The following is a 17859-nucleotide window of genomic DNA, read 5'->3' on the forward strand; positions in this document are numbered from 1 at the left end:
GACAATCCGAGAGAGTGAGCCAGTCCCGGTTAACTTCCTCTCACCTGCAGTACCGCAGTGCTGAGATTATGATGTGGAACAGGGCCTGGCATTAGCTCTCCCAGTAACGTTTAATCATTGCCGTAATGCTGCAAACCCCCTGCCTAGACTAAACCACAGACTGGTACTCGACTGCCCTATGGTCGGCTCCTCATCACCGTTGTTAAATATAAACAGTAATTCTATTAATTTGGTGCGTCACCTTGGTAAGGTCCTAAAGATTTAGACACAATCTCAGACAAAGGGTTTCTAGTGGGCTGTTTAAAGGAGATTACGCACACTCGAGATCTGCCCCTAGCCTTTCCCAATCAGAAGCAGTTTTTCACACGTTTCTCTAACGACATCCATGGCAGCTAGTCAGGTACTTTGTTATTACAGGGCTCGGCACTTCAAAAGGGAAAAGAGGCCGAACCCTGCAGGTTGGATAATCCTTGGGATACTGGGGATATAGAACTACACGGAGGGAAAAAAAATTTTTAAAGATTTATTTATTATATATAAGTACACTGTAGCTGTCTTCAGGCACACCAGAAGAGGGCATCAGATCCCATTACAGGTGGTTGTGAGTCACCACGTGGTTGCTGGGATTTGAACTCAGGACCTCTGGAAGAGCAGCCAGCGCTCCTAACCACTGAGCCATCTCTCCAGCCCCCGGGAAAAATTAACACACGCACAGGACCTGAAGAGATGACTCAGCAGTTAAGGGCACTGGCTGCTCTTCCAGAGGCCCCGGTTCGATTCTCAGCAACCAGTTGAGAGTTCACAACTCCAGTTCCAGGGGATCTGATGCTGTCTTCTGGCCTCCTCCAGCACTGCACCCTTGTAGTAGCAGACATACACACAGACAAAACACCCATATACATACAGTTAATTAAAACTTAGAGCTAGTGTGGTGGAAAACACCTTTAATCCTGGCACCCAGGAGCTGAGCCAAGGCAGATCTCTGTGAGTTTGACACCAGCCTGGTCTACCAATCAAGCTCCAGACCCTGTCTCAAAAACAAGTAAAAATAAATTTACAAAAATTAGGAAAGAACCTGCATGGAGCCAGGTCCATGAGATGCCCTGGAACAAATACTTAAATATAATTAATTTTCGTCTCAGGCAGGTTGTCCATGGACCCAGATTTTGAAAATTCAAGCATTACACACACACACACACACACACACACACCCTGTGGCTAAAAGCAGAAGGAAAGCTAGGATATGATTTAGAAGCAATGTTGACTCTCAAGTCAGGGCTTCCTCCCCCGTCCCGAGGTAGCATGGTCATAAGTTGATGTTAGTTGGGTGTGGTGGTGCACACTCTTTAACCCCAAGCATTCAGGAGCCAGAGACAGGAGGATCTCTGGGTTTGAGACCAACCTGGTCTACATAGTGGCTTTCAGGACAGTCTGGATTATAGAGATGCCGTCTCCAACCAACCAAACAAAAACCAAGCAAACAAAAAGTTAATACAATAAGATCTGGGGATGGGGGGCTGGAGAGATGGCTCAGAGGTTAAGAGCACTGACTGCTCTTCCAGAGGTCCTGAGTTCAATTCCCAGCAACCACATGGTGGCTCACAACCATCTGTAATGAGATCTGGTGCCCTCTTCTGGTGTGTCTGAAAACAGCGACAGTGTACTCATATAAATGAAATAAGTAAATCTTTTAAGGGCTGGGGATGAGGCTTGAATGGCAGACTGCTTGCCTAGCATGCAGAAAAGCCTGGGTACCATCATCACTGAATAAAACATGGCGGTACACGCCTGTAATCCCAGCAGCCGGGAGGTGCAGGCAGGAGGATCAGAAGTTTGTCTTCAGCTGCACAAGAAGTTGGAGGCAAGCCTGCGCTATAGGGATTCCTAAAAACCAAACCAAACCAAAACAAAACAAAGCAAACAAAACAAAACAAAACATTGCTAAGAGACAAGTACTCATTTCCTCCCCCAAAAAAATCTGGGCAATTTCACAGCTGTCATAGAAGCCTCTTAAGTACCCTTTCTGGTAGCTGGGTGAACGATCACAGTGCCTCAAAACAAAACCCCATTTCTTCCCACACCCCCATAACCTAACTCAACTCTTATTCCATATGTGTTTTTGTGTTGGCACTGTGCCAGGCTCGTTCACCTACGTCATCACCGGCATTGTTAACCCACCTTACTAACACAAGACCCTAGATACCCACTGCCTAAGGTGCCTGGCACTGATGGCTTCAAGCACGCCAGGCTCTGACGCTCTGCCAGACCTCCCTCTGAGCAGCTCCTGATGTCAGGGAATTATCCACCTGTCCTTTTGTCCTTAGAGGTAGAAGTGGGGGTGAGGAAGAAGGCTCGTGATGTAGGACAAGGCAGGGCCAAATCTGCGTTTAGCGTTCCAAATCCAAGTGAGAGCACCGGAGAAATGACTTAGTGGGTAAAACACCAGCCGGACAAGTAGGAAAGCTCTGCGGAGTTTGGATCCCCGGCACTCCTGGCAACGCTGGGAGGGAGTGGTAACCTACCTGTAATGCCAGGGCTCGGGAGGTGGAGAGAGGGTAGCCAGAGCAAGCTGGTTACTAGACTAGCTAAATCAGTGTACCGTGGATTGATGTGGGACCCCTGTGTGCGATGTGGTTTCATGTTCATTTGACACAAAACTAGAATCATCTGAGAGGAGGGAACCTCAACTGAGAAAATGCCTCCATACGATTAGGCTGGAGGCAAGCCTGTAAAGCACTTTCTTAATTAGTGATTGATGGTGGAGGGCCCCACCCATTGTGGGTGGGGCCAGCCCATTGTGGGCGGAGCCACCCCTGACCTGGTGGTCCTGGGTTCTATAAGAAAGCAGGCTGAGCAAGTCATGAGGAGTGAGCCTGTAAGTAGGACCCCACCTCATGGCCTCTGCATCAGCTCCTGCCTCCAAGTTCCTGCCCTGTTTGAGTTTCTGTCCTGACTTCCTTTAGTGATTTCCATTTGGCGTGGAAACATAAGCCAAATAAACCCTTTCCTCCCCAAGTCGCTCTTGGTCACGTTGTTTCACCACAGCAAAATTAACCCTAACTAAAACGCCCTACCTCAATATGTTAGGGTGGGGAACAATCCCGGAAGACACACATCCACGTTGTTGGCCTACACATCCATAAGCGAGCAGGTGTACACTCACCCAAACACACCCGTGTGCCCACAAACACGAGCACGCGTTCACACCGATGCACACCACACCGCACACAGAATCTCAGTGAGTTTTGTGTCTTACTCCCATGTGCACCTGCGTTTGTCGCTCTGTTAGGAAAGAGCAGTGCCCTGCCTCCCTAATCGTTGAGTAGAACTCCAGGAAGATATGCCCCATTTAGTCCATGGCTTCTGGTAATAATGGCTAATAATAGCTTCACTCTTTGAGGTGTAACTTCGTGCCCAGTTCTATACCCAATGCTTTGCAATAGAGTATCCAGAACCTGTCTGGGCTGGGTGCCTCATGTCTGTCTTGTGTGTTTAAGTCTGGCAGCAGCACGGAAGTTTGCTCATGAGTCACATAGGTGCATACAAAATGATGTGAACTTCCCTTCAGTAAGTTTACTGTGCCCCCAATGCACTCTAGGTATTCAAGCCAGGAAGGGGAAGGACCCTGGTTCCACCCAGTTTGAGCTCTACCGGAACCACAGTAGAGACAGAACCCAGATGTCCGGCAGGGGGCGCTCCCAAGAGTGTGCCCCACTACATCTGCAGCGCCTGCATCTCAGCTCAGGTCCCCTAGGAACTGGCCCTTGGCAAAAAATGTGAGGAAAACAACTCCGAATGGCATAATGCAGGATCTGCAAGGCCGACCTCAAGTGCAGGATACATAAAGTAAAGCAGGCCCCTGTCTGGAAGCTTTGTGGTTCCAGGGACCAGTGTCCTGCCCCAGGCTTAGGCAGATGCCCAGGGCAGTTGCAGCATTGGGCACTCCAACTGCCGCAGGCCTCAGGCCTGGGGATGAGGTGGGACTGCCTGAATCTCCTCCAATCTCACTTGTTAGTGAGTCAGCATGCTTTTAACCAATGATGTCACCCCACCACCTTTGCCTGCCACCCAGGTCTGTACCTGACCTCAACACCGTCCTCCGCTCTGGGAAGGAGTCTCTCTTTTTATTTTTCAGAGTAAGAGAGGACGTTTGCATGTGTGTGTGCATGTGCTGTTGCTAAGAATCATCCCATTCTGCATCAGTCTTCTACGTGATTCATTGAGCCAGGGTCTCTCAATCAAACCCAGAGCTTGCCAATGTGGCCAGTTTTGCCAGGCAGCTTGCTCTGAAATCCCTTGTCTCTGCCTTGTGCGGTTAGAATTACAGGTGGACTTCTGTTCACACACAGCATTTACCCGGGGCTCAGGGAGTAAACTTCAGTCTCCGTGCTTGGGTGGCAAACACTTTAAACCAGAGTCACCGCCCCAGTCTACTGTTTAAGATTATCAGTGCCTAGCCTACTGTGTGAAGCAAGATGATCACCATAAGTTTGAGCTTAGCTTAGGCTACAGTGAGAGACCAGGTTCTAGGCCAGCCTGGACTTTGAACACACACACACACACACACACACACACACACACACACACACTCATGCACACACATGCCCCATAGGGGACATTAGGAACAACCTTGTTAGCAGATTCTGATCCTCATTCTTGGTGGCATTTGCTGCTGCTGTCTATTGTGCCCTTTGGGTTCTGGAACGTGTCGTGATTGTCCCCACCTCATGACCTCGCCATTCTTCCTGTCAATGGCTCCTCTACAAACAGTGCACACTCCGAAGCCCAGCTGTCAGCGTAGCCAGCATGCCCTCCCCACCGTGCACCTGTCCTTTTACTTAGGCACATTTCAAGGTTCATCTGAGTCGGAACCCACATCTGCATTCCTCCTGTTCGCTGAGGAGCACCCTGTCATCTGTCATATACATGCACAATTTGTTTAGCCACACGTCCCTGCAAGGGGACATTAGCTATCTTACATTATAAAAAACAACAGGGCTGGAGAGATGGCTCAGCAGTTAAGAGCACTGACTGCTCTTCCAGAGGTCCTGAGTTCAATTCCCAGCAACCACATGGTGGCTCACAATCATCTGTAATGAGATCTGATGCCCTCTTCTGGTGTGTCTGAAGACAGCTACAGTGTACTTACATATAATAAATGAATAAATCTTTAAAAAAAAAAAGAAAAAAAGAAAGTATTCAGATTCTCTCTCCTCGCCTCCCCATAATCTTCTTCAGGACACCATCCCACACCAGAATGGCCCGTTATGATCCTCAAACAGGGATGCACCATCATACAGTGTTAGCATTCACTCTTCTTGTTACACCTTCGATGGGTCTGGATACATACAGAAAGGAATTACGATATTACATGAGTCTCCTGTCCCTAGGTATCCTCTGTCCTCTGAGGCATCAACTTTTAAAGGACAGACAGGAGAGGAATCTGGGCTGGGATATAGCTCAGTGGTAGATGGCTTCTTGCCTACCAGGCTTGAGGTCTTTGGTTTTAATTCCCAGCAGGAGGTGGGGAGCAGAGGAAGGGTAAAAAAAAAAATGGAAGGAAGGAAGGAAGGAAGGAAGGAAGGAAGGAAGGAGGCTGGAATGACAGACAAACAGTGAGAAAGAACCAGAAGAGTGTGAAGTTGCAAGGAAGAGATGTGGTTAGTGTTGCCTAAGGCCCTGCAGACTTGAGTGCCCTGTGTACTTTCAAAGACATCCTGGTTGGAGGAGCTGCTTTTACAGTCCTACCCTACAGTGTTTCTCACTGTGAGAACTGGGCAGGGTCCTTTTGGATTTAACCACTGAGGAGTGGTTTGAGGATGGCCAGAGGTGTGTGGGTCCATGGTTTGGGGATGGCGGGAGGTGTCTGTCTGTTCTCCACTGCTATAACGAGTGCCTCACTCATTCACAAGGTATTTCACAAGGGTATTTCACAAGGGACTGGACCCCTGGAGGATGAAAAGCTTAAGATCCCAGAGCCTCCCTGCGTACTAAGTTCTGGAAGGGCCTTGTGACATATGATATCACATGATGGTGGGAGCATGTGTGTGAAAAGGTATCCCATGTCAAGAGAGCAAGCCAGAGAGATTCTGCCAGACACGCTCTTTACAACAAAACCCTCTCGACAGAAATAACCAGGGCCCCAGGAGAATCACACCAGCGCCCTTTGAAAGCAGTGTGCTTCATTACTGTTCACAGGGACACAGCCCTTAAAGGGTCCACAACCCCTCCTCAGTACGCTACTCCTGAGGGACCCACTCTAAACTCATCCCAGCCACCTGATCGCAGGTTGAGGCTGAGAGAGGAGGCATCGAGAACAACACCCACGTTGTGCTTCGCTATTCAGATGGCGCTTTCCCCCTCCATTCCCCTGAGCCCAGGCAGGAGGTCAGCACTCTGCTCTAATCAGCAGAGCAAACACAAACAGACGCCATTACCAGGGAGGGGTGGCCTCCCCAGGGGAAAGCAGGGAACGGGTGTTTTGAAATGGCTCCATCTCTGTGACATTCTGCTTTTCTCCAGGGATTCTTTTTTGCAGGTGTGTGTGTGTGTGTGTGTGTGTGTGTGTGTGTGTGTGTGTGTGTGTGTGTGTGTTTGTGTGTGTGAGATTCCCCCTTGCTCCATCCTTAGTGAGCCGACTGGCCAGTGGGGGCTGAGGGACTCTCACAAGGAAGACAGACAGGTGCAACACTACCGGGCCCAGAAGGCTGTGAAGGGATCAGAGCTAACAGTGGTTCTCAGCTCTGGTGAGCGGTTGGTGGCAGGGGACTGCCCTCAGCTTCTCACATCCTGTTCTAGAATGCCAAGGTCAGAGGAGTCTCTAGGGGTAACCCAGGTGTTGGATTATCCCCACTCCACCCCCACCCCTACCTCCCCCACCCCCGCAGGGTTCCTCTGTGTAGCCCTGGCTATCCTGGAACTTACTCTGTAGACCAGATTGGCCTCAAACTCAAAGAGTGTTGGGATTAAAGGTAAGCACCACCACCACCACCTGACTGCTTTTTTAACATTATTTTTACTTTACGTGTTTGGGTGTTTTGCCTGCGTGTGCGGTCTGTGTGCCACATTGCCTGTCTGGTGCCCACAGAAGCCAGAAGAGGTTGATGGATCCCCTTGAACTGGAGTTATACATAGTTGAGAGTCACTAAGTGAGTGCTGGAATCGAACCCAGGTCCCAGCTTTCGGTCATGGCGTTTGTCACAGAGGCAGAAAGCAAACTGGAGCTGGGGCTTTTATTCAACAGATTGTTCATCCTGGAGAGACGGCTCAGTGGTTAAGAGCACCATGTATGCGTGTGTGTGTGCGTGTGTGTGCGCGTGTGTATATGTGTATGTGTGTGTGTGCATGTGTGTGTGTGTGTGCTTCTGTGTGTGTATTCACATGTTCATCCTCTCAGTTCTGTTCTCCTAAAGAACCCTGACTACCACGCTGCCCTTGCAGAGGACCCGAGTTTGGTTCCCAGCTTCCACATCGGGTGACTCTCCACCACTTGCAGCTCCATCTCTAGGGGATGGCGGCCACACTCCTGCCCTAAGCAAGCAACCGCACTCCCGTACCACCCTGCCCCTGTTCACACACAGACACACGTAATTAAAAATAAATAAATAAATAAATAAATAAATAAATAAATAAAACCACTGAATTTCGTTGTTGCTGTCACTTACTTGACATTTACACGTCAGCGGCCACTTGTATTTTCCAAATCTGCTAAATCTGGAAGTCCTACAAGGTGGGCAGTGTTTAGAAGACAGGTATAGGAAGATCCAAATTTCAAGGCCAAAGTTCAGTACAAAAGACAGGAGTGGGGGCTGGAGAGGTGGCTCAGTGGTTAGGAGCCCTGACTGCTCTTCCAGAGGTCCTGAGTTCAATTTCTACAACATGGTGGCTCACAACCATCTGTAATGGGATCTGATGCCCCCTTCTGGTGTGTCTGAAGACAGCGACGATGTACTCAAATACATGAAATAAATAAATCTTAAAAAAAAAAAAAAAAAAAAGACAGGAAGGGGACCAGGTGCGGTGGTGCATGCGTTTAACCCCAGCAAACCCCATCTCAAAACCAAACCAAACCAAACCAAACCAAACCAAACCAAACCAGACACCAAGCCAGGCGTGGCAACACACACCTGTAATCCTATTCGGGAGCGGAAGCAGATCTCGCTGAGCGCCGCCAACATGGTGTTCAGGCGCTTCGTGGAGGTTGGCCGAGTGGCCTACATCTCCTTTGGGCCCCATGCTGGAAAGCTGGTCGCAATTGTAGATGTTATTGATCAAAACAGGGCTTTAGTGGATGGCCCCTGCACTCGGGTGAGGAGGCAGGCCACGCCCTTCAAATGCATGCAGCTCACTGACTCCATCCTCAAGTTCCCACACAGCGCGCGCCGGAAGTATGCACGGAAAGCTTGGGAGAAGGCAGACATCAATACAAAGTGGGCCGCCACACGATGGGCCAAGAAAATTGATGCCAGAGAAAGGAAAGCCAAGATGACAGATTTTGATCGGTTCAAAGTCATGAAGGCAAAGAAAATGAGGAACAGAATAATCAAGACTGAAGTGAAGAAACTCCAGAGAGCTGCTCTCCTGAAAGCTTCTCCTAAAAAAGCCGCTGTTGCTAAGGCTGCCATTGCGGCTGCAGCAGCAGCTAAAGCCAAGGTCCCAGCCAAGAAGGCAACAGGACCAGGCCAGAGGCTTTTGCACAGAAGGCTGCAGGCCAGAAGGCAGCGCCCCCTGCTAAAGGTCAGAAGGGTCAAAGACCCGGGCCCGGAAGGCACCTGCTCCAAGGGCAGCCGGCAAGAAAGCATGAGGAGGCTACAAAAAGAATAAAGGTTCTTTTTGACTAAAAAAAAAAAAGAAAGAAAGAAAAAGAAAAAAGAAAAAAAAGTTCAAAGTCATCCTCGGCCACAGCGCAAGTTTGAGTCCAGTCTAGACTACAGAAGCCCCACCTTCAGGAGCCAAGTGAGCGGGCTGGTGGTGGTGGACACCTCACACCTTTATGCCCAGCAGTTGGGAGGCTGAGTCAGGTGGATCTCTGAGTTGGAGGCCAGTATGGTCTACATAGTGAGTTCTAGGACAGCCAGGGAAGAAAAAGGAGGAGGGAAAGGAGGAGGGGAAGGAGGAGGGGAAGGAGGAGGAGAAACCAAATAACGATCGAGAAAGTTGGCTTTCTATCTGAAGATGACTTTAATGGTTCAGAGCACGGAGGACCTGGGTTCAGTTCCCAACACCCTCAACAAGGCTCACAACTGCCCGTAACTCTGATCCCAGGGGGTGGGGTGCTTTCTCCTGGCCTCCGAGAAACCAGGCACACATGTGCAGCATTTACACAGTGCAGGCAACACACTCATACACCTCAAAAATTTAATCTGAGTTAAAAACCAACAGCAACAATCTGGCAGTCCTCTGCAAAAGCTGAGGTGAGGCCAATGTAATCATGGCCTCTAGAGAGGAGGAGCCTCCAGGGGTGGGTGTTCTGACAGGTCTCAGTGACATCTCATTCCACATGGTTGGGAGTAGGAATATCCCTCTGGATACTGGGGACACCCTGATCTGATCTTTGTTGCCATAAACTTGGGAAGCTTTCCTCTCTCTCTCTCTCTCTCTCTCTCTCTCTCTCTCTCTCTCTCTCTCTCTCTCCTCTCTCCTCTCTCCTCTCTCCTTCTCTCCTTCTCTCCTTCTCTCCTTCTCTCCCCCCATCTCTGTCTCTGTCAGCGGTTGTAACTAAGACTGCCCTTAAACTCACTGTGTAACTCAGGATGACCTATGAACTCCCAACCCTGTCTCCCCCCTCCCATGTGCTAGACCCCAGGTCTGTGCTACCACAGCAGATATGCAGTGCTGGGCTAGGTAAGCATCGGATCGGATCCGTGTGCCCATGCCTGTAGTGTGTTTTCTTCCTATTGGCCAGAAGAGACAGACCCTAGCCATCCCCTCCTTTCCCCTCCATTTCCCTCTCTTGCCTGGTGCAGGCCAGGATTCTCTGGGTTACCAGGTAGGTTACCATGACTAATATATTGCCCTTCCCTGTTTTCAGGGGTTCACTGTGTTTAGAGGTGTTTTCCAGAAGGTACCTGGCCACCAGGACAGTCAAGGAAAAGGAATGCAGACTCACCATGGAACTGTGGGCATCAACACAAGTTTGCGGTTGGACACCAGGGATGCAATGGAGCCGGTGACAAGGGAGGGACAATCTTGGCAAACTCTGGATGTTGGCAGTATGGGGTGCCTAGCTGAGATTCTCAGTGTGCCCCCCCCCAGGCCCAAGGGCTGGCTTTTTGATCATCCATGAGCAGTCCATTAAGGGGCTCCTGCAGAGGAAAAATGAAAGTGTCCAGGGAGCATGCAGTTAAGGGGAGCAGGACCCCACAGATAGCGACTCTCTCTCTCTCTCTCTCTCTCTCTCTCTCTCTCTCTCTTTCTTTCTCTCTCTCTCTCTCTCTCTCTCTCTCTGTGTGTGTGTGTGTGTGTGTGTGTGTGTGTGTGTGTGTGTGTGTGTGTGTGTACCGGCCCTGATCCTCCAAGGATCAGAGTTGGAACTGCACCTACCTCTCTGAGATCATTGGTCGTAGCAGGTGCACCCTCTGCTGGCGGCTTCAGGGAATGCTCCTCCTGCCTCAGTGCCTTGAGCTGGCAAGGACAGCTAATTCAAAGAGCCACACCGTGTCGAGTGGAGCAGGGAAGCATATGGTAAGATGAGCTGACCGGAAGAGCTGAGGGAGGCAGGATGAGGTGTGAGTGGGAAGGAAAGGGGAAAAACAGAAGTGCGTGAGGGACAGAGAGATTGCAGGTGCTGAAGGCCCCAGGGCTGGCATGGTTGGAGCCCCGTTGAGCATAACATACATGGAGACGACTGCATGAGTTAGCACTGTCCGACTGAATAGTTAGTTACCTTGCCAGTGTCCCTGAGGCCTTCACCTGGGCATCCAGCAGCCGGGTCCTAACATCTGGACTGGATGTTGAACTAGAAACCACATGTGTTTCTCAGCTCCTGTCACCGCTGTGTTGGTCTCCTTCTGGGGGCTGCATGATGCACCCCACCCCCAAACACCTACGGTGACATTTTATATAGACCCATAGTTCTCTCTTTGGTTGATGGTATTGAGGTTTTTCTGCTCTGGAGACTGTGAAAACTGTTTCTAGAGACCTTCCTGTTCTCCTGGTACCTGACTGGGGTCCCTCAAGTAATGGAGCAGAGCCTCAGTTTCCTCCTCTGTAAAATGGACAGCTGCACTCACCTGACAGGTACCCTGCGGGTTGTAGAAGCTGCCTCCCTAGGTATGTGGCTGTAAGTTATAGGTTTCCTGACCAGGAAGGACCCTCAGAGGCATGGGCAAACTGACCTCTGAGGAACAGAAGGTGGTGACTGGTCCTCAGCCAGCTGGAGACAGAGCAGGGATTATAGTTAGACCCCAGGCTTAGCCCATGCTCTCCCTATAGCCTGAGATGGCTACTTGTAATTCTTCCTACGTCCTCAGTACCACCGATGACGCCAGCCCTCAGCAGGATTGGGTCAGGGCCTGACTACCAAGCCCTGCTGGCATCATACTGCCTGGGGTAACATGGGAGGCAGGGCCAGGGGGATTAGAATCTCTGAGCCATCACATGCTGTCAGGGGGAATGCGGGCTACAGCTTCCTTGCAGGCAGGAGTCTCAGGTTCTCCTCATTCCTGCACCCAGTAACAGCCCCAGTGTGACCAGCTCTGTGGTGGGGACACCTGGACTCCTTCTTACAGTTCTGGTAAGTGGGCCCCATCCCTGGCTCTATGTATGTATGTATGTATGTATGTATGTATGTATGTATGTATGTTTGTGTGTATGCATGTATTTGTGTATATATGTATGTGTATGCACATGTGTATGTGTGCATGTTTATATGTGTATGTTAGTGTATATATGTATGTGTGTATATGTGTTTATGTATGTGTGTGTGTGTGTGTGTGTGTGTGTGTGTGAGTGGAGGCCAGAGGTTAGCTTTGGGTGTCATTCTCTGGGAACTGCAGGAACTGTCTACTTCATCTCTTGGGGCAAGGTCTCTCACTGGTCTGAAGCTCACTAAGTGGGCTGGGTTGGCTAGGGGGGCCAGCAAGTCCCAGGGATTTGCCCAACCCTGTGTCTCAGGTGCCAGGACGCAGATGCTGGGTGATGGGAGCTGGTTTTTTCACGTTCTGAGGCTCCTGCTTAGGTCCTTGTGCTTGAGCCATCGCCATCGCCCATTTAAAAAGATTCCTTTCCAGTCACTTTATGTGCACGTGCGGTGCACACATGTGGAAGCCAGAGGACTGCTGTGGGAGTCTGTTCTCTCCTTTTATCATGTGGGTCCCTGGGATCAAACTCAGGTTCTCAGGCTTGGTGGAAAGTCGCTTTACCTGCTGAGCGGCCTCACCTGAACTCCTCAGCCCCTTTTGAAGGCTGAGGGATGGAAGACATACTCTAAGGATCACCGCTTTTTAGGGTGTCCTAAGAAAGAGGCTATTGCACTGCCACGTTCTATGTGCCTAAGCTGACGGGACAGGCATGTCGCCCTGAGTGTCCTCCAAACCTGAGCCTCCTGACCTCAGACTCTCCAGCCTTAGGCTCTTTAACCGTCTTATTCCCCCATCTCCACAGCATGACCTAGTCTGACGTCAGGGCTCACATTAATTAAAGAGCTTTTTCTCCTGGTCTGAGACAATGTAAAAAGCTCTCAGCCTGGGGGAGCATAGATGGCCCAGAGATTAACAGCGTGTCTGAGTTCCGCTTCTGACCTGAGCTCAGTTCCCAGCAGCCATAGTGGGGAGCTCACAACCACCTGGAGCTCCAGCTCCAGGAGATGCATCGCCTCCGGGCTCTGGAGGCTCGTGCACGCAGCTACACACAGCTACACAGGCACATACATTTCCTTCAAAAAACAAAAACTGGACAAAAACTCTTGGCCATACTGTCTCACTCAGAAGACAAGACGTCTCCCTCTGGGTGAGGCAAGTCGCAGAGCTGGCAGTAGCTGCATGACTGGTGGTGTGGCGGGGTTGGTGGGGACGGGGAGCTGGGAGCCTGCCCACCCCACAGACTCAGAAGAAGAGGCTACAGGTTCATGCTCCTTGCTCTACTGTGGTCTTGGGGTATGATGCGCACATGTGGTTATGGTGCCCACAGTCTCCCAAGGCTGGAGGACACGTAGAGTCTGGAGCTTTGATCAGTTGCTTGAAGGGACTTCTAGCCCATGAGTGACAGCGAGGAAATCATGCGAACATCTCAAGCTCTTGTAATTGGCCTTGAGGTCCAGGCACCTGGGGACTGGCTCTACCCCAAGAGACGCCCGACATGCATTCTTGCAATGGAGGCCAGACTCTCTCTCTCTCTCTTCTCTGACAGGTGCTAAGGGACCACTTCCAAAGCTGGGGAACCCCAGGGAGGGGTCAGTGGCCAGATACCCATGTTGAGCATCCACCCCCTGAAACCTGAGGCCCTGCATCTGCCTCTTGGGACCTCAGAGTTCCTAGGCTGCCAGCGGCGCCACACACTCCCTGCCAGTGAGTTCCGCTGCCTCACGCCGGAGGATGCCACCAGTGCGTTTGAGATTGAGCGCGAAGGTGAGTGGCGGTTGGGCGGGTGCTCTGAGCCAGTGTCATCTTCCCAGGCTTCCCAAGGAGTCAAATTTGAGCTCTGTCTGTCTGTCTGTCTGTCTGTCTGTCTGTCTCTCTCTCTCTCTCTCTCACACACACACAGATACACACACATATACATATACACACATAGAAACACACAGAAACACACAGATACACACACAGATACACACACACAGATACACACACAGAAATACACATATACATACACACACAGATACACAGAGACACACACACAGATACACATACACACACAGATACACATACACACACAGACACACACACAGATACACATACACACACAGATACACACACACAGAGATATACACACACAGATACACACACACAGAGATACACACACAGATACACACACACAGAGATATACACACACACAGATACACACACATATACATATACACACACACAGAAACAAACACACACAGAAACACACACAGATACACACACATATACACACACACAGATACACACACAGAAATACACATATACATACACACACAGATACACAGAGACACACAGATACACATACACACACAGATACACATACACACACAGACACACACACAGATACACATACACACACAGATACACACACACAGAGATATACACACACAGATACACACACACAGAGATACACACACAGATACACACACACAGAGATATACACACACACAGATACACACATATACATATACACACACACAGAAACAAACACACACAGAAACACACACAGATACACACACATATACACACACACAGATACACACACAGAAATACACATATACATACACACACAGATACACAGAGACACACAGATACACATACACACACAGATACACATACACACACAGACACACACACAGATACACATACACACACAGACACACACACAGAGATATACACACACAGATACACACACACACAGATACACACACAGATACACACACACAGATACACACATACAGATACACACACACAAACACACACAGATAACACACGCACGGATACATATACACACACACAGATACACACACACACAGATATACACACAGATACATACACAGATACACATACACACATACACAGACACACACAGATACACACACACAAACACACACACACACAGACACACGCACGCACGCACGCTCGCTCGCATGCACACGGAGCATGTGTGAGGAGAGAAGTGGGAGGGAGGTGTGCTCTAGAGTAGAAAGCAACAGCCCAGAGTCACACGTCTTTCTAGATGGGCGGGGCGGGGATGAGCTGAGTGACCACGTGTGTGCACAAACAACAGACAAGCACACAGCAAGCAGCCATTCACCCTTTCCTTCTGCTGCAGCCTTTATCTCAGTCTCGGGTACCTGCCCCCTCCACTTGGATGAGATCCGGCACTTCCTCACCCTGTGTCCAGAGCTGTCACTGGGCTGGTTCGAGGAGGGCTGTCTTGTGGCCTTCATCATCGGTTCACTTTGGGACAAGGAGAGACTTACTCAGGTGAGGACAGAGTGAGCTCCTCAGAGGTGGGAGTCTCCTTCAGAAGCAAAGCGTGAGTCCAAGCATCAGGACCCCTCCCAAGGCAAGAGCCCTGTGCCCAACCCTTTAGAGCAGCAGTTCCCAACCTTCCTATCGCTGCAGCCCTTTAATACAGTTCTTCACGTTGTGGTGACCCCCAACCATAAAATCATTTTCACTGCTACTTTGTAACCATAATTTTGCTCTTGTTATAAATTGTAATGTAAATATCTGTGTTTTCTGACAGTCTTGGGTACGACCCCTATGAAACAGTCGTTTGACCTCCATAGGGGTCACGACCCCACAGGTTGAGAATTGCTGCTTCAGGGTCTCAAACTGTAGGACTGTAGATGTGGGTAGCAGTGGGGTCCTGTCTGTAAGAAGGGAGCCCCGGATACTCCCGGTACTCAGGACACCCTTCCTGTTGGTCTGGTTGGGTTTGGAAGAGCAGGTATCAGCAGAGGTAACCCAGACATCTGTCCCTTGCTCACCCCCAGGAGTCGCTGACACTACACAGGCCTGGAGGCCGCACGGCCCACCTGCACGTACTGGCCGTGCACCGAACCTTCCGGCAGCAGGGCAAGGGCTCCGTCCTGCTGTGGCGATACCTTCACCACCTGGGGAGTCAGCCGGCGGTGCGCCGGGCTGTGCTCATGTGCGAGAACGCCCTGGTGCCCTTCTATGAGAAATTTGGTTTCCAGGCCATGGGCCCGTGCGCCATCACCATGGGATCTCTCACCTTCACTGAGCTGCAATGTTCCTTACGGTGCCACACCTTCCTGAGGAGGAACAGTGGCTGCTGACCCAAGCTGCGCACTTGGCCATGGCGAGGGTGGGAGTGACAAGCTTGGGGGCTCCTGTCCACTTCCCAGGTCACATCCTTCTCTGCCCAACTAGAGCTGGCTAGCATGAAGGGAGACAGCAGTTCCCAAGTGGAGTAGAGAGGTAAGGGTCAATAAAGAGGACAGGAGATGGCTTCCCTTCAGCACAGGCTGCTGTCTGTCCCCAGTGGACCGCTTGCCTTCTTAACAGTGCACAAAGGCAAGACCAGGACGTGGAAACGGGAGCAGCGGGAGGTTTGTCCCCACACTTCCTCCTCTGCCTGCTCTGTTTCTGGGCTCCAGTGCGGTGCCCTGGTTCTTGGGAGCCTCACTCTAGGCCAGGCTGACATCCCTTCCTGGCTCCTAAGTCTGGGAATGAGGGGCAGCCAGGAGCCGGGGACTTGTGAATGGTGGCATCATTGGGGTACAGACATGACACAGGGCCACACCAAAGTACACTCAGGCACCAATGTGCTGGCTCACCTGCCTCCCTAGTTCCCCTTCTATCCTGGTCCCCCCACCAGCCCCAGTACTGACACTAATAAAGCAGCTATGTTCCCAGTGGCTGTGGCTTGTGGGTGTGTGCAGGGTCTTCTTTGAGCTAACTGGAGCAAATGCCTGGCCTCCTTCCCATTGGACCACCTCTGCCACAGGAGGCCATCCCTGCTGCTGGTCAGCCCCTGATGGCCCCCAAGGCAGGGGCAGAGCAGCTGGGGTTGAGGTCTCAGGGCTCTCCATGTAACCCAGTGCTCCCAGGGTCCTCAGGGGCTCCGTTGTGATCTCCATCTGGTTTCTGATTCAACTAAACGACAGAGATCCCAAGTTTTCCAGTCTGCTTCAGTCTCATGGCTGCTCTGTCATAGCCACAGGTTTAAATTGTCTTGGCCATGCAGTGGTGGCATAACTTTAATCCCAGCATACAAGAGGCAGAGGTAGGCAGATCTCTTAAGTTCTAGGCCAGCCAGGGGTACACAAAGAAACCCTATCTCTGAAAAAATTTTCTTCTTTTTTTTTCCTTTGAGAAAGGGACTCACTCTGTAGCTCAGGCTGGCCTTGAACTCAGTGCTCTGTCTGTCCCTGCCTCTCAAATACTGGAGTTAAAGGCATGTGCCACAACTCTTTGCTTTTAAACTTAAAAACATTTTTAAAATTATGTCTGTGTACCAGACATCCACGCAGGTGCCCGTGGAGGCCAGGTGGAGTTGTGTCCCCTGGATCTGTAATACAGGTGGTCGCTAACTGCCACACGAGCCCAAGGAGCCGAACCCAGGTCCTCTGAAAGAACAGAGCTTCAGTCCCTTCAGTCCCTGTGTGGCTTTTGATTGGTTAAGTCTTTGTCTATTTTTTGAGACAAGGTTTTTCTATGTAGCCCTGGCTGACCTGGAATTTTCTCTGTAGACAAGGCTGGCCTCAATTTCAGAGATTTGCCTGCTTCTGCCTCCCTAGTGCTGGGATTAAAGGCATGTATCATCACCTAGCCCAAATTTTTTAATATTCATTTTTTAAAAGATTTATCTATTTTATGTATATGAGTGCACTGTTGCTGTCTTCAGACACACCAGAAGAGGGCATCAGATCCCATTACAGATGGCTATGAGCCACCATGTGGTTGCTGGGATTTGAACTCAGGACCTCTGGAAGAGCAGTCAGTGCTCTTAACCACTGAGCCATCTTTCCAGCCCCTTAATATTCATTTTTATTTATGTGTGTGTGTGTGTGTGTGTGTGTGTGTGTGTGTGTGTGTGTGTGTGTGTGTGTGGGATGGGTGCTCACAGAGGCTAGAAGACAACATTGGATCCCCTAGAGCTGGAGTTACAGTAGCTGTGAGTCACCTGACACGGTGTTAGGAACTGAACCCAGGTTCTCTATGAAGACAGGAAGTGACATCATCCACCTCTGCAGCCCCAAGT

General features: G+C 50.4%; 1 protein-coding gene and 1 pseudogene across 6 annotated transcripts; both read left to right on the forward strand.

Moving 5' to 3' along the window:
- Nucleotides 1-6858: 6858 nt before the first annotated feature.
- On the forward strand, nucleotides 6859-16513 carry Aanat (aralkylamine N-acetyltransferase). 5 transcript variants are annotated; one of them, XM_087569904.1, is made up of 5 exons: nucleotides 10621-10683; nucleotides 11674-11734; nucleotides 13348-13565; nucleotides 14956-15110; nucleotides 15626-16513. In XM_087569904.1, the coding sequence occupies exons 3-5, from the start codon at nucleotides 13409-13411 to the stop codon at nucleotides 15929-15931; spliced, it is 618 nt and encodes a 205-aa protein (XP_087426030.1). In that variant the 5' UTR covers nucleotides 10621-10683; nucleotides 11674-11734; nucleotides 13348-13408; the 3' UTR covers nucleotides 15932-16513.
- Rpl14-ps1 (ribosomal protein L14, pseudogene 1) lies at nucleotides 8160-8803 on the forward strand (annotated as a pseudogene). Its single transcript, XR_015631359.1, has one exon. The product of XR_015631359.1 is annotated as a ribosomal protein L14, pseudogene 1 (transcript).
- Nucleotides 16514-17859: the final 1346 nt, after the last annotated feature.

Source organism: Rattus norvegicus, chromosome 10 (assembly GCF_021556685.1).
Source record: "Rattus norvegicus strain SHRSP/BbbUtx chromosome 10, alternate assembly SHRSP_T2T, whole genome shotgun sequence".
In the NCBI taxonomy this organism is placed as follows: Eukaryota; Metazoa; Chordata; class Mammalia; order Rodentia; family Muridae; genus Rattus; species Rattus norvegicus.